The sequence below is a fragment of the Mugil cephalus genome, chromosome 5 (genome assembly GCF_022458985.1).
Source record: "Mugil cephalus isolate CIBA_MC_2020 chromosome 5, CIBA_Mcephalus_1.1, whole genome shotgun sequence".
Taxonomy (NCBI): domain Eukaryota; kingdom Metazoa; phylum Chordata; class Actinopteri; order Mugiliformes; family Mugilidae; genus Mugil; species Mugil cephalus.
The window spans coordinates 28,873,402-28,896,177 of NC_061774.1; the positions used below are offsets into that span (position 1 = coordinate 28,873,402).

General features: G+C 40.6%; 1 protein-coding gene across 1 annotated transcript; it reads right to left on the bottom strand.

The window, feature by feature from the left end:
• Nucleotides 1–4,275: 4,275 nt before the first annotated feature.
• emx3 (empty spiracles homeobox 3) lies at nt 4,276–15,696 on the bottom strand. Its single transcript, XM_047584454.1, has 3 exons — nt 14,937–15,696; nt 9,533–9,717; nt 4,276–7,011 (listed from the first exon to the last, which is right to left on the bottom strand). Exons 1-3 carry the CDS (start codon nt 15,304–15,306, stop codon nt 6,844–6,846), a joined length of 723 nt encoding a protein of 240 aa, XP_047440410.1. The 5' UTR covers nt 15,307–15,696; the 3' UTR covers nt 4,276–6,843.
• Between the last annotated feature and the right edge of the window lie 7,080 nt (nt 15,697–22,776).

Here is a 22,776-nt window from a genome sequence, read left to right on the forward strand (position 1 = left end):
GTTCGTCCTCACATGATTCTGCGTGCGGAGCTTCTCTCACCTGAACGTCTTCAGGAACATTAGACCATCCGTCATCCGTGCAGCTCGTAAAACGCAGGAGTTTATTTGGCAGTTAGCGAGGTGGAGCAGGCTGTAAATGCTGCGCGATAATCGATGGACGTGAATCACCGACTTTTATAGATGTTTCGTTCCTTTTCTTTTCCAAAGCTGCTACTGCTGCTGCTTCAGTCCACGGAAACACAGTTTAACGTCCTGTGTTTATGATCGATGCTCATCGTTCATCTGTCACAGCTCAGCCTGGGTCCTGCCTGATCCACGACTGGTGATGAAAAGTTTGTTCAAAGGAAGGAAGGAAGAAAGAAAGGAAGAAAGAAAGAAAGAAAGAAAGAAAGAAAGAAAGAAAGAAAGAAAGAACACGTTAAAGCTGCAGAGAAACAGAGTCCTGGTCCTAAACGAAATCTTCCTGAGGCTTCTCTGGGTCCTGAGTTTAAGATGTAATGAAGTCACAAACACGAGATCCTGAAACCCAGAGAACCAGGACCCAGAGAGTTCCTCCCTGAGAGGAAGTAGAACCAGGACCCCAGAGAGTTCCTCCCTGAGAGGAACCAGGACCCAGAGAGTTCCTCCCTGAGAGGAACTAGAACCAGGAACCAGCCGAGGCCACAAACACTAAGTCACAGATGAACACAACACGTCACAGAATGGGCCCTGGATACACGTCATACAGCTGATGTATCAGTATCAGTATTTAATCAGTATTTAATAATGCCACGCAGACTCTTTAAGTTTGGGTTTGTGTTACATGCTTTTATTTTTGTACTTTTATTTTGAAAATCCGTCATACCCATTGACCCTCTGGTCCCTGATTGGGCCTTTCAAGTTCACCTCTGGGTTTTGATTGAGTTTTAATAAAAGCTTTGTTAGTTCATAGTTTTTGTTTCAGATATTTTTACTCTAAACTCTTTTTTTTTAACGTTGATTTGTGCTGAAGAAATAAAATTATTAACGTCTTAAATTAGCTTTAAACTTGTCTTTAGCTTTAAATTAACACTGGGAAACTTTTGTCTCACAAATGATTTAAATCTAATTTAAGAGAAATAAGTTAAAGAGTCTGATTTACTTTAGTTTGTTCTTCTTTTACTTTTATGACACGTTCTCAGGTTCATCTACATCCGGGACTCGTCTCATTTCTGTCACCTGCAGGTTTCCTCCTGTAGAGGAGGAGGAAGAGGAGAAGGAGGAGGAGGAGGAAGAGGAGGAGGAGGAGGAGGAAGAGGAGGAGGAGAATTCCCCTCTGTCTGCTCTGACTGTAAAACTTTTCCTTTGTGTTAATGTCCCAGGTTTGAACAGCTGATGATGAAGAGGAGGAGGAGGAGGAGGAGGAGGAGGAGCCAAATCGCTCTCATTTCAGTGGTTGAGTTGATTATTTATTTTCTTTGTCTTGTTTGAATAAATGAATTAATTAATTACAGCTGATTGGAGGAGAACGACCTCCTCACAGATCAGCTCCTAAAATCTAGTCATCATCAATGGAGCATCGTCACCTCCTCCTCCTCCTCCTCCTGCTCTTCCTCCTCCTCCTCCTCCTCCTCCTCCTCCTCCTCCTGCTCCTCCTCCTCTCCTCCTCCTCCTCCTGCTTCTCCTCCTGCTTCTCCTCCATCATCATCTTCTTCTTCCTCCATCTCCTCCTGCTCGTTCTTCTTCTCTTCTTCTGTTTCCAGTAGAAGTGATGCTGATGTCCTGATGACGTCCTGGTCTCCGTGGTAACGGTTAAACCTCTGATCAGAGTCATTGATCAGAGCTTTTATTTTCTTCCAGTCGTCTGATAATAGATTTTTTTTTTTTATTTCTGGTTTTGAACAGAGATGAAGAGGAGTGATAATTTGTTTCGTGCCGGTCATGCACCTACATGCAGCCCACCATCTGTTATTTCATCTCAGCCGTCTCCACGGCAACGCCACCAACATACAGCCAGGTAGGAGGAGGAGGAGGAGGAGGAGGAGGAGGAGGAGGAATACATCTCCATCATCTCTGTCACGTTAAAACCAATCCTTCACATCTCCTCTCAACTTCTTCTCATCCTCAAACATCAGAGTCACAGATTAAAACCACCACATTCATCCACATGTTTCTTCTTCTGGGTTTTATAATTATTACTCAGACATGAGGCAGGAAGTTAAAGGCAGAAAGAAAAAAAAAAAGATATGAAGTAAAATAACCAATTTCTTTCTTTCTTTCTGTCTGTCTTTCTTTCTTTCTTTCTTTCTTTCTTTCTTTCTTTCTTTCTTTCTTTCTTTCTTTTTCTGTCCTGGAGTCTCTCTGTTATGAACTTATTACTTCTGCAAAGATCAGACGGGCCAATCAGATTGCACGGGGGCGGGGCCTGACGTGATTGACAGGACTCGGACTCGTCCACTGTCTTATTATTGTCTTATTTCTGGCGCCTTGACTTTGTTCTTTCTTTGTCCTTTTCTCTCCATAAACCACCGCGTTTTATTTCAGTTTAATATGATAAAGACTTTATTTACAGTCAGACTGTTTCTAATTCTAGTGTCTAATTAAATTAAGAACTTTGCGTTTATACGTCTAACGTTAAATCAGATGCTACGCGTGTGTTTTATGAGTTTCCTTGGTGACTGAACTAATGAAGATCACGCAGGATTTTCTCCGGGTCCACGCGGATCCACAGGCCGCGGAGAGGACGCGGTCACCGGGGAGAGAGAGGGGCCTGGAGGCCGGGGAGCAGCTCCAGGAGGCGGAGGGATGACGGACTTTAAGGCTTCAATTTAACTAAAACACCTGATCAATACATGAATAATTAAATAGTCTGTCTGTGGGCGGAGCCACGGAGTCAATCAGAAGCTTCTCCAGGTTTCTTCCATCCAGTGTTTTTATTCAGATCTTGTATTGATGATGTCAGAGTCTGAGTCTCCAGCTCATCCCAAACCTTCTCTCTGGGTTCAGGTCTGGGTTCAGGTCTGGACTCTGGTCTGGACTCTGGTCTGGGTTCTGGTCTGGACTCTGGTCTGGGTTCAGGTCTGGACTCTGGTCTGGGTTCAGGTCTGGGTTCAGGTCTGGACTCTGGTCTGGGTTCAGGTCTGGGTTCTGGTCTGGACTCTGGTCTGGTCTCATGGTCCCTGAACCTCTTTCTCTCTCTGAGCCCCATGAATCCTGGTGTCGTCATGTCCGCGGCCTCAGTGCGACTTTTTTTTTCTGTTTAAACACATTAAAGAACCAGAATCACTGAAAAAATACATCAAATGTCTTCGAAACGTTACAGGTTGTTAAAAATGCGACGTTTTTAGTTTCACGTCGGTCAGAATTTAACTTTAATGTTTTAATAACTAAATATGTTTTAGAGAAAATGAATCTCCTCAACGCAGAATATTTTATATTAATATAATATATATTATTCTTATTAGATGTAGTGGGAGTGATATTATTGTTAGTGTGTTTTCAAATAAGTAAAATTATAAATTATCTGTAAAGAATAATCATCACACACGCTCAATAAAGCATCAGTTTATTTAACCTGCCACTAATAATAATAATAAAATAAAATAGATTCACAACGAATACAATTATATAAAAGATAAATTAAAAAACGAATTATTATTAATATTAATAATAATGACAGTAATAATACAAATGCTCAGTTTGTAATTTTAATGAAATTATGTTATTTCAAAAATATGTGACAGTTCATGTATTTTATTATTTGTAATAATAATAACTTAATAATCTAAAAAATAGTAAAAGTTAACTTTAACCTTTAAAATGATAAATATAATAACAACAAACAAAAGTTGAATTCTTTCATTTACAACTAAATAAACTGTCGATTTATGGATTTAATCTGATTCCTAATAAATAAAATAAAGTAAAATAAAATAAAAATAAAATAAAATAAAATAAAATAAAATAAAATAAAATGAAATGAAATGAAATGAAATAAAATGAAATAAAATGAAATAAAATAAAAGAGAACAGCCGTGAAGATTTAATGTATTGTTTGTTTTTATTTAGATTTTTTTTCCAAATCTGAACACAGGAAGTACAAAGCTTCTGTACTTTTTTTTCCAGAGGAAGCGAGTGGTACAGTTAGTGCATTCAATCCTAAAACGATGAAAAAATAGATCTAAGAAGAAGAAATAGAAGAAGAGCAAGAAGAAGAAGAAGAAGTAGAAGAAGAAGAAGAAGAAGAAGGAGAAGAAGAAGAAGTAGAAGAAGAAGAAGAAGAAGAAGTAGAAGAAGAAGAAGAAGAAGAAGGAGAAGAAGAAGAAGAAGAAGAAGAAGAAGAAGAAGAAGAAAAAGAAGAAGGAGAAGAAGAAGTGCTACATAAGGAGGTGATGAGGTAACTGTGTCCAGGAAGAAGAAATAAACCGAACTGATGCTGTGAGTGAAACAAATGAAGAAAACAAACAGTCCACACATTATTATTATTATCATCATTATTTACACGCCAGATGCATAGAATACTTTACTTTCCTTTTTTTTTCTTTTTTTACATAAATACCTACATTTTCCCCAGAAACACAAAGAAACAACCAGCGGAGTGAGAAGTGAAGCGAACTGAGAAGAAAGAGTCTGAACGGAGTCAGCAGGAAATTAAATCATTAATTAATCTTCTTTTCCTCAGTGTCAACAAACCTTTAAGTTGAGCAGAATTAACTCAGAAACTCTGTAATTAATTAATGAATTCATGAATTAATCCGCCGCTGAAAATAGTCCTCAACGTCGTTTATTTTAATCCGTTTTTTTTAACATCCGATAATAATGTGAATAATTGAGCCTTTTCTTTTATTTCTTTTTTGCTAAGAAGTTAAAATGTTGTTTTATTTTCCCAAATGAATATTTTCTTTTTATTTGGATGATTATGAATAAAAAACAATCACGTTCTGAAACGTTAACTTTCATTGATGTAATTGTAAATTAGTGCCATAAAACAGAAGCTCTTAATAATAAATGTGGATTAAACCGCCTCTGACAATTGTTCCAATCTTTTATTTAATTACATTTTATTAATAATGATAAATTAAAGGTCTGTGTGGTGTTTTTCCGTTCATCTATATTTCCAGATAAAATGAAAATCCTAAATATTGTGTGATTTTTTTATGTGAATTAGTCTCTAGAATCAGCCACTGATTTTTTCTTAATTTATACGTTTTTGTAAACACGTGTCTTGTAGCATTTTATTTTATTTTATTCAATGTGACAACATTTTATTTATTTATTTAATTATATAAAAAGAAAGAAATAATAAATAAAATGAAACCGTTTAAAGTCTTTAAGTAAATGTCCTAAATATCACGTGGGATTTTTATTTATTATAATAATAAAAAGCCCTTAGAGTCACTGAATAATGTTTAAATCAGAACATTCATCAGTGAAATGTTTAGAGGCGTCAGGTTGTTGGTTCGTTTGTTGACAAGGAGGAAAATCTTGAATATTTCCAGATTCTGTGTCTCGTCCTGCAGGCGTCACCGTCCTGATCTGATTTCAGACTTAATCTGGTTTAGTTGCTGTAGCTGCGCATGTAAACGCACGGTAGCTAGCGGGTTAGCGGCGGACGCTAACTGATGAACTTCTTCTCAAAAAAAAAAGAAACTCCTCAAAGACTCAAAGCAACAACTTGGTCCGATGAGTGAAAAGTGATTTTTATCAGTTTCTACTTGTTTTAGGTTCAGAGCTGCCACAAAGAAAAAAGAAGTTTTGTTTCTTTTTATTATTCCTCCTGAGAAGAAGCAGCTCTGGGATGTGGATGAGTTCACAGACAGAGAACTTTTCTTTTCCTCCTCCTCTGCTGCAGACAGACGTGGTCTCGGTTTTATTCTCCAGACTCTGGCGTCGTCGCGTGTTCGTCGGCCCAGACAACGCTTCGCTTCTTGGACGCTTCAGATCCTCGTCTGTCCAACTCCACCAGGACATTTCAGTAAAACAGTCGTTCCTCTTTTGTCTCCGTCTGTAACGAGACGTCGAGCTCAGTGTTCGTCATATGGACGAACAGTACGTGTGTTTATATCAGCTTATTTTAAAGGCTTTTAGGGAACCAATTCAACATTTTCCTGCTCCAGACTCTAAATGCATTCGTTTCCTGCAGCTCATCCAGACTCTAACTTCACATCAGGTCCTTTTAGAAACTTTTAAACATCATCCTGTCGCTGAAACTCTCAGTGTTTTTGACTTTTTCTTACATTCACATTAATGTAACATGTTTCAGTTTAGTTTGAATGATTGAAATGATTCAAAGCTACATGAACTCCTCTGAGCTGCAGGACGATTGTTTCTGTGTCTGTGTTTCCCAACATAACCCAGAGTTCATTTTAAGTACTTTAGTTTTAATCAGGGCTTTAAAAACGTGGTGGGTTTTGTTTTTAGAGGCTGAAACATGAAGCGGAGAAGACGTGATGTGTCCAGTGTTTAAATCTGTTCAGATAAAACGTCTCATCGGTCCAGATGTTTGACGTTTCCTGACTTCATGGCAGGTTTGAGTATGTGACGGTTTAGTCAGTGAATGCAGCATGGTGCGTTCAGGGTCACACGGTCGTGTTTAAATCCGTTTTCAGATGAAAGTTCTGAGATGTTCCACATGTTTGACGTCGTGTTTCCTGACTTCATGGTTTAGTGTCCGAGCCTGTGGTGGTGCGTTCGCTGGCGTCTCGTCAGTAAACACATCACGGTGCGTTCGCTGGCGTCTCGTCAGTAAACACACCACGGTGCGTTCGCTGGCGTCTAGTCAGTAAACACATCACGGTGCGTTCGCTGGCGTCCAGTCAGTAAACACATCACGGTGCGTTCGCTGGCGTCCAGTCAGTAAACACATCACGATGCGTTCGCTGGCGTCTAGTCGTCACTGAGGACGTCCACGTCCTCGCCGCCGGGCTGCTGCGTGGCCGCCCTCCAGCGGCTGACGTGTTGACTTCCCTTCCTCTTCTGCTGAGCCTCCGGAGACTCTTCCTCCAGCTTCTGACGCTTGTGCTTCGTCCTGCGGTTCTGAAACCAAACTTTGACCTGGAACGACATGAGGACAAGAACACGTTAACACACGATGCTTCTACCTGCTCAGGGACCAGAGATGGAAACTTTAGTGAAATCTGGTGGAAAACATCTGTATTAATTTAATTAATGTATTCGTTCCCTGACAGAAAGAAATAAACTACAAAAAAGAAAGAAAGAAAGAAAGGATTGTGGAAACTATTAGTTATAAATGAGTGACAGATCTCCTCCTGTGAAATGAGCCTGTTAATAATCGATGGTGATTCATCGGCGTTGCCGTGGCGACCCGATGATGAGCGCTGTCAATCATCCTGAGTAACTGTCGACTCATCCTCCTCCTATGATCTGACTTTTCATTCATTCATATGGAGAAACATCGTTTTTAATATTCACACGTTCATTTGAGTTTTGTTCTTTTCTATATTTACATCATATCCAACATAAATTAATCCAGAGTTGATGTTTATTAATTCATATTAATCAGATTAAATCTCTTTCTTTGTCCACCATGTGTCCTCATGAATGTGTCCCTGTTGCTACGGAGACAAACTAACTTGTGGACATTGTCCAACCAGAGGAGAGCTGACGCTTCTTAGTGAGAACAGTGTCTCCCAGTGAACAGTGGCTGCAGGAGTGGACACATATTAGCAGCAGCATTGGCAGCTTGTCTTTGTCTTGGTTTGTCTTGGTTTGTCTCCAGCTGTTAGCCGCGTTAGCCCAAGTGCTAGCAGAATCCCCGACTAACGTATGCTTGGCTTGGTTCATGTGCTGTTTGAAGCTGGAAAGAAAACTCCTTCCTGCAGAGTGTGATGATACTTTATGTGTCTCCACTGGTCCCTCTTGGTGTCTTTGTCCTCAAATGTCCCATGGAGAGGACCAACGTGCTGTTTAGCGTCTTCCATCTTTATGGGTTGGTTCTGCTGCCTGTCACTACCGGATCAGCTGGTGCTAACGCTAACGCTACTTGGACAAACTGAGACACGTTCACAGTCGTTCTGCTGCAGATGCTTCATTAATCACATTCATCAGGATGATGATTAATCAGAGTGAACGAGTTAATATTGATTTTTCTGTTCATGTGTCTAAATGTGTGGTTAAAGAGGCACAAATGTTTTTTGTTTTATTTTTACGCTGCTATAAACATGTGTGGATTCTGAAGTGAAAAACATTAATAAACATATTGTTTAACCCTCTGGACCAGTTTAAGGCAAAGAGAAAGTTCTAAACTTCAGCCTATAGATCAGTTTTTAACCAGTGTTTCTAGACCAAGTAAAACTAGACTGGTTCTAAATAACTGAGTCTTTCTCCTGAATGTTGTCGTCATGTTTGGTTCACGGAGGAAAACGCTAGCAAGAGGAGAGAGCTAGCAAGAGGAGAGAGCTAGCAGGAGGAGAGAGCTAGCAGGAGGAGAGAGCTAGCAAGAGGAGAGAGCTAGCAAGAGGAGAGAGCTAGCAGGAGGAGAGAGCTAGCAAGAGGAGAGAGCTAGCAGGAGGAGAGCTAGCAAGAGGAGAGAGCTAGCAGGAGGAGAGAGCTAGCAGGAGGAGAGAGCTAGCAAGAGGAGAGAGCTAGCAGGAGCAGAGAGCTAGCAGGAGAAGAGAGCTAGCAGGAGGAGAGCTAGCAAGAGGAGAGAGCTAGCAGGAGGAGAGAGCTAGCAGGAGCAGAGAGCTAGCAAGAGGAGAGAGCTAGCAGGAGCAGAGAGCTAGCAGGAGAAGAGAGCTAGCAGGAGGAGAGCTAGCAAGAGGAGAGAGCTAGCAGGAGGAGAGAGCTAGCAGGAGCAGAGAGCTAGCAGGAGCAGAGAGCTAGCAGGAGGAGAGAGCTAGCAGGAGGAGAGAGCTAGCAGGAGGAGAGAGCTAGCCAGCTACACATGATAGAAAGAAAACAACATGACAGCCTCTTTCCTATTGGTGGAAAAATGCATCCATCAACAATCAGGACATGATGTGTCAGTGGTTGCTAAGCAACAGTGAGGCTATATTCAGTCTATGGAGACAGGAGACAGTTAGAGACATTAGACATTATTACTGGTTGGACACCTGATAGTTTGGACATGGTCCTAAATAGTTTTAATGGAAATAGTTGTAAATAACTAAATGTGTTGATGAGCTTTAGAAATGTCCAGGTTAGATTTACATTCTAAGTTCTGGAAATGGTTGGTTCAACATGTTTGTGGTTTTCTAACTTGTTCCTCCTGGATCTGATGGTTCTAGTCTGGTTTTAGCTCCAACGTGTTCACACAGTTTGACAGAATGAAACAATAAGTGTAAAGTCTCACATGTGAGGTTGAGCTGAAAGAATGAAACCGAACCAGGACCGAGGTGGATCAGAGTCAGACTCTAGGACACTAGACTCTGGGACACTAGACTCTGGGACACTAGGACACTAGACTCTGGGACACTAGACTCTGGGACACTAGGACACTAGACTCTGGGACACTAGACTCTGGGACACTAGGACACTAGACTCTGGGACACTGGACTCTGGGTCCAGAGGGTTAAAACACAAACAATAATCCGCCTCCATTTCCCATGATGCTCACCTGTGTCTCAGTCAGACACAGCCCACTTGCCAGCTGCTTCCTCTCGGCTCCGACTACGTAGTGGTTCTTCTCGAAGGCTCGTTCCAGGCGAAGCAGCTGAGACGGAGAGAACGCCGTCCGGATCCGTTTGGGTTTCCTGGAGAACGGACCGTGGAGCAGCAGGTTCTCTGGACTGTTGTCCTCACCTGGACAAAGACAGCGAAGAGGAGATGAGGATGGAGCCTGACAGACAAGATCCAGGGTTTGTTTATACACAAGAAGCGTAGAAGAAAAATATAAAATAATATATAATATACAATATAATAATAAGAAAAAGAAGAGACAATAATCTGAGGACAAATGTCTGGTCCTGATCTAAAAAATTGATTTTGATTTATATAAAAACAAGATGCAGGGTTTTTAATACATCTCTAATCAGACAGAAGAAGAACTGAAAGAGGAGGAAGGAAATAAAAACAAGAAAAGAATAAAGAACAAAAAATTAAATAAAATCTAAAGAAAAAAACAATAAAAAGGAAGAATATTAAGAAGTAAAGGAAAAGAAACGGAGAAAGAAGAAGAACAAGATGAGGACAAAGGTCTGATGTTAATTTCTATAAAAAATAAAAGTCTCTGAACCTCAGACCAGATGGAGCCTGAGAGACAAGATCCAGGGTTTGTTAATTCACCAGTTACCAGATAATAGGAAATATCAGAAATACAAAGAAAAGGATGAGAAGAGGAAGAAGATGAAGACGAGGAAAACAAGAGGTAGAGGATGAAGAAGAGGAGAAGAAGCAGAAGAACAATAAAAAAAAGCCAAAAGAAGAAGAGAATAAAGAAAAAGAACACGAAAAAGAACAGAATATATAAAGAAAAAGGAGACGAAGAGGATGAAGATGATGAAGGAGAAACTGGGTTCAAACATCTGGTCCAGATCTAAAACTCTGTCTCTGAACCTGGTTCTGGTTCAGACCTGAAAGTCCAGATCCAGGGAGAAGTTCCTCTCCTTCCACTGGTCCTCACAGGGATGGAAAAGCCTCGGGCCGATGAACAAACACGTTGTCTGTTTGACATTTGCATCTGAATTTTTACGAGAAACACGCCCACAAAAACCAAAACCTCACCGTGTTCACATGTAAACGACATTTAAATCCCTTCATCAGAATAAATAAGTTACACACGGGACTCAGTTAAAGTTCGGCAAAGCGTGAAAGGATCTGAACCGTAAACCTCTGACAGCAACGTTCCTGCAGAGACGCTTCAAGTTTATCATTTAGAACCAGACATGAACCAGGAAGCTTCAAACTGTTTGAAGAACAAATCAAGTTATTGATTCAGAAGCTTTGCATCAATTTCACCTCCAAGTTTAATTCAGAGAGAAGGAAACTTTAGTTGTTTCCTTTGTTCTGCAAAGGTTTTGTCTGTGAAAAACGTTTTACTGGAACGTCTGGTTTCAAGCTTCAGAGAAACGGAGGAAAAACTAACTTTGAAAATATGACGATTCAATCGATCAGATGTTCGATTATTTCACGCAAAAAAACATCCAAGATTCGATCGTTTCCCTCGAGACTCGGACCCAAAGTTTCCCGCCAATTTATTTCAGAGACACGATGAAAATCAAACACGAACACAATCAACCAACTAAAAACCTGCTCCAGCTAAAGCTAAAGCTAAAGCTAAAGCGTTAGCTCACGTTTCCACCGAGTGATTTAAATCATTTCCATCTCGGTTCAACTCATTTTCCTGAAGTGAAGTTTTTCGCAGATTGAAAACATCTGATTTGTTTATGAGCCGATGAAAAGAAAAGTTGCGGTCGACCTTCGCCTCCGATATTTCTGACCGTTTATTAAAATTAATACGTTAATGTCTCTTTACATAAAAACAAATCCGCGCTGGAGGCGACGACATCGTCACCGATGGAAGCGACGACGGGCGCTACGCAAACGGGGTGGGCTAACCGGTGGCCGGGACAATGGCGGCCGACGCGTCCGCACGTCTTTTCTCCAACGTTAGCGACATTCATATGCAAACGCTGCAGCCGCTGCCGTGACTGATGGACGCTTCGGTTTGCAAATGTTTCTGTTCGGTGTCAGACGACCTGAAAAGAATCTTTAATGTAACGACGTCGGTTTTTACTGAGACGTCGGCAAATACGAAACAACGTCCAGCAGAGTCGGACAAGAAGAAATACAGCGGGAAAATGTTTCCGTCAAACTGGACGAAGAAAAAAACTTCCTCGTTTGACGGATTTGAACTTTTAGCTGCAACATTTACTACGAGTTTGAAGACGAGTCTGCAGATCTGAGAGTTCAGACACATTTAAAAACTTCCAGATTCTCAGTAGATGCTCAGATTTCTGGGATCTGATGTTCAGACGCGTACGATCGACTCGTTGATCGAAGAAACTCGTCTGACAATAACTTCAGACTCACTCTGGTCACATGACCACGACGACAACAGACTTAACGTAGGATGGAAGAAGAAGTAGGAGAAGAAAAGAGGAGAAGAAGAAGTGGAGACAGGAAGTCACGCTGAAGCAGGAAAGCAGCAATGAGGATGTGATGTTGCCACGACGACAAAAAAAATTTGCCTTCACAACGACGACAGGTTGATTGGAAACATCAGATATTAAAGAGCCCATCCCATCATCACACAGCTACAGCTAACAGAGCTAACAGAGCTAACAGAGCTAACGAGGAAAGAGTCAATAATGTATTAACTGAGATTATGGACTGAAATGAATTCAATATGAAAAGACAATACACACAAGATGAGACTCAAAACAACCACAAAGACACACAAAAAAAACACATAAATCACATAGAGACACAAAACAAGTACAAACAACTACAAAGACACACAAAACAATGACATAAATCACAGACACAAAACAAGTACAAAGACACACAAAACAACTACAAACAACCACAAAGAGACACAAAACAACTACAAACAACCACAAAGAGACACAAAACAATCACAAACAACTACAAAGACACACAAAACAATCACAAACAACTACAAAGACACACAAAACAACTACAAAGAGACACTAAACAATGACAAACAACCGCAAAGAGACACAAAACAACTGCAAAGAGACACAAAACAACCGCAAAGAGACACAAAACAACCGCAAAGACTTATAAAACAGCCACAAAAATCACACAGAGACACCGCACAACTACAAAAGACACAGAACCTGAGACAAACAGTGTGCGACTGCGAAGACGAAGCGTTTAGAAAAAGTGTAAAACTTCCACAGAGTCGTTTTATGAGCACACTGACACTAACACACCTTTATTTTGATCTCACACCTGGAACGTTACCGAGCTCAACACAGACACACAAAGACAGAGACACACAAACACGCAACCCAGCAGCGGCCTCCTCAGGTAAATGACCCCGTTCTTCTTCTTCTTCTTCTTCTTCTTCTTCTTCTCCGTTTCAGATAGAAGAAGGTTCCGCTCCGACCTCCGACCTTCACTGGATCCATCCGCCACTCAACTAGTCCCCCTCCCACCGTCAGCGTCAGCTCTGATTCACGTTTTAAAATCTCCACAATAAACTAATTATTGATCAATAAATTCATCATAATATTTTAATATAATTTATTTTAATGATCTGATGTGGAAGCGGATTCAGATTTAATTTTATACGTTTTAAATAAACCGATTTAATATATAAATTTATTTGTTTTTTATGTGAAAATGAAGAGTGAAGCTGGTGTGAAGCTACATTTTATTTGATTTTATTTTACTGTTGGCAAAGCAACTAAAAATCACAGAATTAAGAAAAGCAACCAGGAAGAAAATATACATTTATATACAAATACAAAAATGAAGAGACTTTTTTACCATTGAACCTTTGACTTATTTATTTATTTATTAATAGAAATAGAATAGAAATAGAAATGAGTCGATGATCGCATTTTAAATCGTCTGCAGAAGGAATCGATGAGTTTTTTTTATTATTCTTCCAAACTTTGTTCAAACTCTCAGAACTTTATTTCAAACCTCTGTCAGAGACAACAGGAAGCTGTGGAGACAGTATTTTATCTTCTAAAACATTCGTTATTTTTTGTTTTGATCATTTTTTCTATCGACATAATTTAATTAAAATGAATCAGTTTAAAGGTTTTTAAATGTGTCCGGAAGCAGAATTGTTATTGTTCTTTTATTCTCTTTTTTATCCTTTTATTATTTATTGATCTGACATTAATTTATTTCGTCTTTGGTTGTTTTTGGTCATATTGTGTGTGTGTGCGTGTGTGTGTGTGTGTGTGTGTGTGTGTGTGTGTGTGTGTGTGTGTGTGTGTGTGTGTGTGTGTGTCCCGTGGGGGAAACATTATAATTATTATTTACTTTTATTTTAATTATTTTTCCAAACCAGGTTTTTATTTTTAATTAATTTATTTATTGTTATTACGGTTAAAGCGGTTTATTTGAATTTATTTAAATCTGATATTTGTCTCTTTTTCCTCTTTATGAAGTTTGTTTAACGAGTAAAAGTCACAGGAAACTGATTTGTCGTTTGTTTTTAAATGAACTTTTATCATCTTTCTAATTTATTAAGAAATCGTGGAGTTACGACGTATTGTTCATATTTATTATCACTTTCTGTGTTAATTTCGTTTTATCTTCTTCTTTTATTATTATTATTATTATTATTAATATTATTAAACCATAGTTACTATGATTGTTTGTATGTAAATTAAAATGCAGTAATATATTTATATATTTACAGGCCAAACATGAAACATGAAAACTTTTAAAAAGTAAAACTATTCTGAGTTTATCAGAAAATAAACGTTCAAGAAATTAGAGGAAAAATAACGGAGGTTTAGTTGAATCAGTTCGTTTGAGGATTAAATTAGTTGTTTAAGCTTCATTTTTACCAGAAAAGACCAAATGAATCCTCCTTAAATTCAATGAATTCCACCTTAAATCCACGTCCTTCAGAGTTTAACACTAAAAACGTTTGATTCAGTTTTTATATAAAAGATAGAAAATAACAGAAACTCTCAGACTTGTTCAACATAGAAGTAAATAAATAAATAAATGGAATCAGAGAGAAAAGAGAAAAACCGTAAATAAAACCTAGAATATGTTAAAAGATCATTTAGAGTTCACGTAAACACCGCTTCGATATAAATACACTGATTTTATAATATAGATTTTAAATGACAAACCTAAACTGAGTAATTAATTTAAAACTAATAGAAAAACGGGTTCAATTATTTAAATATTCAATTAAAATGTTGAGAGTGAATAATAGAATTAGAGTGAATCCTCAGCGCGGAGCTTTGGATCAGTTCAGACCAATAAAAGTGTCTGAAACCTGGAGACGTGATCGGACCGTGGACGCCTCGTCACCGGGACCGGGTCCCAGGACCGGGACCGGCACCGGGCTCGGGGCTCACCTTGGAAGCGGTGTCCCAGGTAGCGGCTCCGCAGGACCCACGGGTAGAAGCTGAGCGCGTCCCGGTGCTGCGGGCTGAAGAAGCTCTGAGGCGGGATCTGCAGCGGGTGGAGCGGGAGACCTCCGTGGCCCTGCGAGTGCGTCCCGGGCTCCTGCAGCACCATGTCCGGCCCCGCCGAGAACAAAGTCCTCCCGCTGCCCCCCTGGAAGCAGGAGCCGAAGACACCGGCGGCCGGGTGCAGGGAGTCCGGGAAGCGCAGCGCCGTGGGCCGGATGGGCTCGTCCCCGGAGCCGCCGCCGTGGCCGTTCGCCTCCTTCCCGACCAGAGACTCGATGGTGAAGCATTTCTTGTTGCTGCTGTGCTGGAACATGTTTGACAGCTGAGGCTGAGGATTAAGATGAAGATGAAGAACTAGTGGCCCCGCTCCTCCTCACGCTCCCAGTCTCCCCATAACTCTCCGCCACAGTTCGCCGGTGCGTAAAGACGCACTAATCCGGGCTCCGCGCACCTGGAGGCGGATGAAGTTTCCTCACACCTGTGTCCTTGGCGGCGTCTCCGCTGCGCTGCTTCTCTCGGTAATAATAAAAGAAAACGAAGGAAGAAATCACAAACTCCTGTCAGAGTCTCCGGGGAGAAGGAGCCGCACGCAGCGCGGATCCTCGCAGCTGAAGCCGGGAAGGAGCGGAGAGCGGCGGGGAGCGGAGCTCGGATCAATCGGTGTCTCCTCTCGCCTCCTGCCGCCACATGCTGGAGTCTGAGCCGCGCCGAGAGAGTCTGTCAGTCCGGAGGCTGCGCACGGATACCTGGCCTGCCCAGAGGTGTGCTGAGCATGCGCACAAGGGGAGCCGCTCCGACAGCCATTTTGTTGATGGAGGAGGAGGAGGAGGGGGAGGAGGGGGGAGGTTAAAGGTGAGGATGACTGACAGGGACATGAGCGTGACGAGGCTCCAACAAATAATTAATTATAATTAATTACAAAGACTGAAGCTGAGGAAGAGTTTTTATCCGCATCAAGGATTCAAGGAAACTTTATTGTCATCAAACAACATTTAACAACAATATAATCACAGTATTTACATTAAATTAAAATAAATATTTAAATATAGCCTCATTCTGAACCTCAACCTTTTATAGATTCTCATTCAAATTCATTCTAAAAGTCAGACCCAGAGTTTTATGTCAGGAGACGGTTTCACTCTGATCAAACCTTTCAAATATTTCATGTTCCTGATGAATGAACGTCTCATGTCTGGTTCTGGTCTCATATCTGGTTCTGGTCTCACATCTGGTTCTGGTCTCATATCTGGTTCTGGTCTCATGTCTGGTTCTGGTCTCATGTCTGGTTCCTGGTCTCATATCTGGTTCTGGTCTCACATCTGGTTCTGGTCTCACGTCTGGTTCTGGTCTCATATCTGGTTCTGGTCTCATGTCTGGTTCTGGTCTCATGTCTGGTTCCTGGTCTCATATCTGGTTCTGGTCTCACATCTGGTTCTGGTCTCATATCTGGTTCTGGTCTCACATCTGGTTCCTGGTCTCATGTCTGGTTCTGGTCTCATGTCTGGTTCCTGGTCTCATGTCTGGTTCTGGTCTCATGTCTGGTTCCTGGTCTCATATCTGGTTCTGGTCTCACATCTGGTTCTGGTCTCATGTCTGGTTCCTGGTCTCATATCTGGTTCTGGTCTCACATCTGGTTCTGGTCTCATATCTGGTTCTGGTCTCACATCTGGTTCTGGTCTCATATCTGGTTCCTGGTCTCATATTTGGTTCTGGTCTCATATCTGGTTCTGGTCTCTTGTCTGGTTCCTGGTCTCATATCTGGTTCTGGTCTCACATCTGGTTCTGGTCTCATATCTGGTTCCTGGTCTCATATTTGGTTCCTGGTCTCATATCTGGTTCCTGGTCTCATATCTGGTTCTGGTCTCATATCTGGTTCCTGGTCCTTAAACTAATGTAAACATGTATTAGTCACATTAGAACATCATCAACATCATCAACATCATCACATTAGAAACATCAGGACACTTGTTCTTCTTCATGGTTCCTAATAAACCAGTTCAGAGGGGGGACCTTGTAGACCACATTAGACCCTGATTAGACCTGACAATGTTTCCTGGATCTTCTCTGATTGGCTCAATGAAAACCACATGATAATAAACCTCAGTGAGAGGAACCAGGAACCACGTTACCACATATGGTTCCTGGTTCCTATAGAGGTTAAACCTGGACTCAGGTAAACCAGCATCACGGTCCTCAGGGTAAATAAATGACCTCTTTTTAAGATTACGTTTCAAGTTTGCAGCTTATATTTTATTTTCTGGTCTCATGTCTGGTTCCTGGTCTCATATCTGGTTCTGGTCTCACATCTGGTTCTGGTCTCATATCTGGTTCTGGTCTCACATCTGGTTCTGGTCTCATATCTGGTTCCTGGTCTCATATTTGGTTCTGGTCTCATGTCTGGTTCCTGGTCTCATGTCTGGTTCTGGTCTCATGTCTGGTTCCTGGTCTCATATCTGGTTCTGGTCTCTTGTCTGGTTCCTGGTCTCATGTCTGGTTCTGGTCTCATGTCTGGTTCTGGTCTCACATCTGGTTCTGGTCTCATATTTGGTTCTGGTCTCATATCTGGTTCCTGGTCTCATATTTGGTTCCTGGTCTCATATCTGGTTCTGGTCTCATATCTGGTTCTGGTCTCACATTGGTTCTGGTCTCATATCTGGTTCCTGGTCTCATATCTGGTTCCTGGTCTCATATCTGGTTCCTGGTCTCATATCTGGTTCTGGTCTCATATCTGGTTCTGGTCTCATATCTGGTTCCTGGTCCTTAAACTAATGTAAACATGTATTTGTCACATTAGAACATCATCAACATCATCACATTAGAAACATGAGGACACTTGTTCTTCTTCATGGTTCCTAATAAACCAGGTCAGAGGGGGGACCTTGTAGACCACATTCGACCCTGATTAGACCTGAGGATGGTTCCTGGATCTTCTCTGATTGGCTCAATGAAAACCACATGATAATAAACCTCACTGAGAGGAACCAGGAACCACGTTACCACATATGGTTCCTGGTTCCTATAGAGGTTAAACCTGGACTCAGGTAAACCAGCATCACGGTCCTCAGGGTAAATAAATGACCTCTTTTTAAGATTACGTTTCAAGTTTGCAGCTTATATTTTATTTTCTGGTCTCATGTCTGGTTCCTGGTCTCATATCTGGTTCTGGTCTCACATCTGGTTCTGGTCTCATATCTGGTTCTGGTCTCACATCTGGTTCTGGTCTCATATCTGGTTCCTGGTCTCATATTTGGTTCTGGTCTCATGTCTGGTTCCTGGTCTCATGTCTGGTTCTGGTCTCATGTCTGGTTCCTGGTCTCATATCTGGTTCTGGTCTCTTGTCTGGTTCCTGGTCTCATGTCTGGTTCTGGTCTCATGTCTGGTTCTGGTCTCACATCTGGTTCTGGTCTCATATTTGGTTCTGGTCTCATATCTGGTTCCTGGTCTCATATTTGGTTCCTGGTCTCATATCTGGTTCCTGGTCTCATATCTGGTTCTGGTCTCACATCTGGTTCTGGTCTCATATCTGGTTCCTGGTCTCATATTTGGTTCCTGGTCTCATATCTGGTTCCTGGTCTCATATCTGGTTCTGGTCTCATATCTGGTTCTGGTCTCATATCTGGTTCCTGGTCCTTAAACTAATGTAAACATGTATTTGTCACATTAGAACATCATCAACATCATCACATTAGAAACATGAGGACACTTGTTCTTCTTCATGGTTCCTAATAAACCAGGTCAGAGGGGGGACCTTGTAGACCACATTCGACCCTGATTAGACCTGAGGATGGTTCCTGGATCTTCTCTGATTGGCTCAATGAAAACCACATGATAATAAACCTCACTGAGAGGAACCAGGAACCACGTTACCACATATGGTTCCTGGTTCCTATAGAGGTTAAACCTGGACTCAGGTAAACCAGCATCACGGTCCTCAGGGTAAATAAATGACCTCTTTTTAAGATTACGTTTCAAGTTTGCAGCTTATATTTTATTTTATTTTTCTCAGTTATACATTTAGATTTTATCTTCACTTCACGTCACTTTATTGTCATGTCGCTTAGTTTTTATTTTATTTTCTTTATATATTCTTCTTCTTTTTAACGTCATTGTGGGTCTTTATGGAATAAATCCTGTGTTTGTATTGAAATGACAACTAAACTATAATATTAATAAGTTTCTGTCTTTATTTAATCACATTCATTGATTCCTGATGTGAGTGAGTGGGAGGAGGTCGGGGTGGATGGAGGACGAACAGGTCGGTTTCATGTTGATTAACAACAAACCAAACTTTTTTTTTTTTTTTTTTGTCAATGAATAAATAAATAAAATAGTGATGATGCATTCAGGTGCTTCTGTTTTTGTAGGGACTTTAATCTGACGTAAGTTTCCTCAGGACTCGTTTATTTTAAGTGAATTAGAGTTTTTCAGCCTCTTCTCACGTTTCTCCAGTTTTATTAGTTGGAGTTTAATGAGCCACTTATTTACTTGCTCTCCCAGCAGGTGGCGCCACTGCACAGAGGTCAGACTCCATCATTTTATCATTTTTCTTTTTAATTTGCCGACACATTTCAGTTTTTTCATTTATTTTTTTGACTCTTTCCTGTGAAGCTTTGGACCCGGAGAACGAATTCAAGCCTCATTCAGGGGCCTCTAACTGTGCCCCCCCCCCCTCATATGCACCTTCAATGGGAGGCCCCATGTGAACCAGGAGCCCCCCCCCCCCCCCTGCTCCTGCTCCATGTGTTAATTAATCGGCCCGGCCGGTGGAGGACTTGGAGCGCGCTCAGCTTTGATTGAAGGGCGGCCATTAGCATCTATTAATTTTGCCTCTGGCGTTTGGTCGGTGGCTCTGAAAAGGAGGAATTAAGTGGTGCGAGTTATTGTGAGGCCGAGTTAAAGTGTGATTATTGCCCCCGCGGCCTGGAGCCAGCTCACCGCTGATAAGCCCTCTTGAAAGTGAAGGGGCCACTCCTCTCATTAGGGCCCAACAACGGGACGATATTAACAGGAAATAACTGCAAATTTCTTCCACTTTTAATCTCTGCTCTTTAAAGGTCCACTTCAAAACCTGGAGGGGGGCGGAGGAGGAGGAGGAGGAGGAGGAGGAGGAGGAGGAGGACGGGGGGGGGGGGGGGTCGATTCAGTCCAGTCACGTCTGAAGTTTCATTTTGTTTTTCATGATGAACGAATCCTGCAGAATAAAAGAGTTTCAACTCCGCAGGGACTTCACTTTATTTAGGACGTAGTGTCATGAACATGATTCATTCATGGTCTTAGACTCTTTTTAAAGACAAGACGTTTCCAGAATCTCTCTAAGTGGTTTAGTTCTGGAGGAATCACAGTTAAAAAATAACAAGTTGTTGGTTTCACCTGAATAAATGTGTTGGTTGAATCCTATCATGATTTTTATCAGTGAAAACAGAAGAAAATGACGTATTGTATCATGCAGCATTTACTCAAACACACCTGACAGAGTCCAGAGCTCTGATTGGTTCAATAAGATGCTACTTCATTAATCCAGAACATCTCCAGGTGGTGTTCCTCAAGGCTCTGTCTCTGAACCTCTGCTTTTTGAACGTTCAAGCTCCAACTATGAAGCAACGTGTCTCCTCCAGCTCTGAGGGACTGGAGGGACGTTTTTTCTAAAAAACTATTTTTTACAATGATTTCTGGATATAAACCATAACCTGGATGACTGAGGACCAGCGTCCTGCAGACACGTGCACTAAATGCTCGTCTTGTGTTTCCTGCAGCTGAAGGTTTTTCCAGGAGACTTTCTGAGATCTCCTGTGTTTGTGTTGATGAGGATCCTCCTCCTCTCGGAGCTTCAGGTGTTTCCAGGTTTCCTGGGAACGTTGTGACACGGCAGCAGAATCTTTGACCCGCGACTTCGTCCAGCTCCACGTCCACAGAGCGAGGACGAGCGAGGACGAGTGAGGACGATCCTCTCCACAGGGTTCATGTGTTCACATTCGCTCGGCTTCACAGGCCAAAGGTCAAAGAGTCTGAGACGTGAGACGGACACGAACCGACCAATCACAGCCTCAGGAGACGAGGACTCACAGGAAGAATGTAAACAAACACTGTGTTAAAAGACAAACCGCTTCCAATGTAAAGGTTGATCAACTTTATTCAGCGTCCTGTCGTAAACAAGCTGAGGGAATGTTAATAAAATCTATGAAATATGTAAATAATATCTATTTATTATCTACAGCTCGTTTAGTTTAGTTTAGTTTAGTTTAGTTTAGTTTAGTTTGGTTTGGTTTGGTTTAGTTTAGTTTAGTTTAGTTTAGTTTAGTTTAGACTGGCTAATTTTCTGCCATAGTCACTGGGACATGAGACATGAGCTCTACAATAATTAAAATGCATGAAAAAGAAAACAGAAACAGAAGCAGGCTTCTTATAATATAATATTATATATATATTATATTAATATTATATAAAATACCCTGCATACATTAAATTACAAGAATAAAACACAAATACATCACAGCTTCAGAGCAAATGGTCTCACACTCGACTGTCACTCAACCAGGAATCTGTTTTATCTATTAATGATCTAAGTGTCTGTGTATCTATGTGTATCTATATGTATCTATGTTTATCTCTGTCTGTTCACAGCTGTATTTTATTTACAACATTTACCAAAGGACCACATAAAGGAGGTTCTTCAGTGAACCAGTTTGACGGTTCTTTAAGGAACCTCTGGCTTAAAGGGTTCTTCTATGGAACCATGTTTGGTTCCAGATTTCACCTTCAGTTCATTCCTCCTCCACCGCTCAGATTTATGACGTTTAGTTAAAGTTAAATCCTCCATTAACGTCCAGAGTCTCATCTCGAAAATCCACCTAAAAGTCCAGATGTGAACACTGACCTGAACTCAGTCCACATCTTTCCCTCCATCCCTTCCTTCCTTCCTTCCTTCCTCCCTTCCTCCCTCTCTTTATTAGACCTATATTGGTGAAGCTGGACTTGATCTTGATTAAGTTAGAATCTAGTTTTAAAACCTTGAAATGACCATAAATTCCTGCTTCCTGTATTTGAAATCCTGTGTCTTTTTAATATATACAAATATATTTTTATGTAGAGACAGAAAATCCCTCTAAACGCCTTCATGGCCACAAATGTGTGTGTAAAATCAAATTTGTATCATTAGACTGGAATTTAAAAAATTAAAATCCTGACAAATATTCAAATTTTGGTGGTTTTGAACAAATCTGAAAAAAAAACCCATTGGATTTAATGATTTTAACCATCGTCATCATTATTATCATCATTAAACTTCTCAGTAGTTAAAATATTGAATCTCTTCTCTGTCCTCTGCCTCCCCCTAGTGTCCGCATCATGAATCACACCACGTCTCTTTTATTTATTCATTTATTTATTTATTGGCAGAAGAAAAATGTCTAATGTCTGACATCTACAAAAATATTAAAATGTCATATATTTTTATTTTTTATTTTATTTTATTTTATTTTTCTTTCTTTTGAGTTTTTTAATGTGCAACTTATGCTACTGAGACCAAACAATTTATTCTTGTGTAGGATTAAATCTAATTAATGCATATTTAAAGATGACATTTTAATATTTAAAGTATTTAGTTGAATTTAATTAGAAAAATTGGTAAAAAAACAAAACAAAACAACAACAACAAAAAAACTCTGCTCCTTCATATTCGATCTACGACGACTATGAGGTAATTAGAGGTTTAATGAATAAAATAGTAAATATTAATATAATATATATGATAATATTATGTTATTAGACAGCAAAGGAAACAGAA

What these genes read in the sequence shown, in the direction of transcription:
- emx3 (XM_047584454.1), bottom strand. Translation starts at nt 15,306, where the DNA reads ATGTTCCAGCACAGCAGCAACAAGAAATGCTTCACCATCGAGTCTCTG. An exon ending in CCTGGGACACCGCTTCCAAG is followed by an intron (nt 9,718 to 14,936) that starts GTGAGCCCCGAG and finishes GTCTTTGTCCAG; the next exon opens with GTGAGGACAACAGTCCAGAG. An exon ending in TGTGTCTGACTGAGACACAG is followed by an intron (nt 7,012 to 9,532) that starts GTGAGCATCATG and finishes ATGTCGTTCCAG; the next exon opens with GTCAAAGTTTGGTTTCAGAA.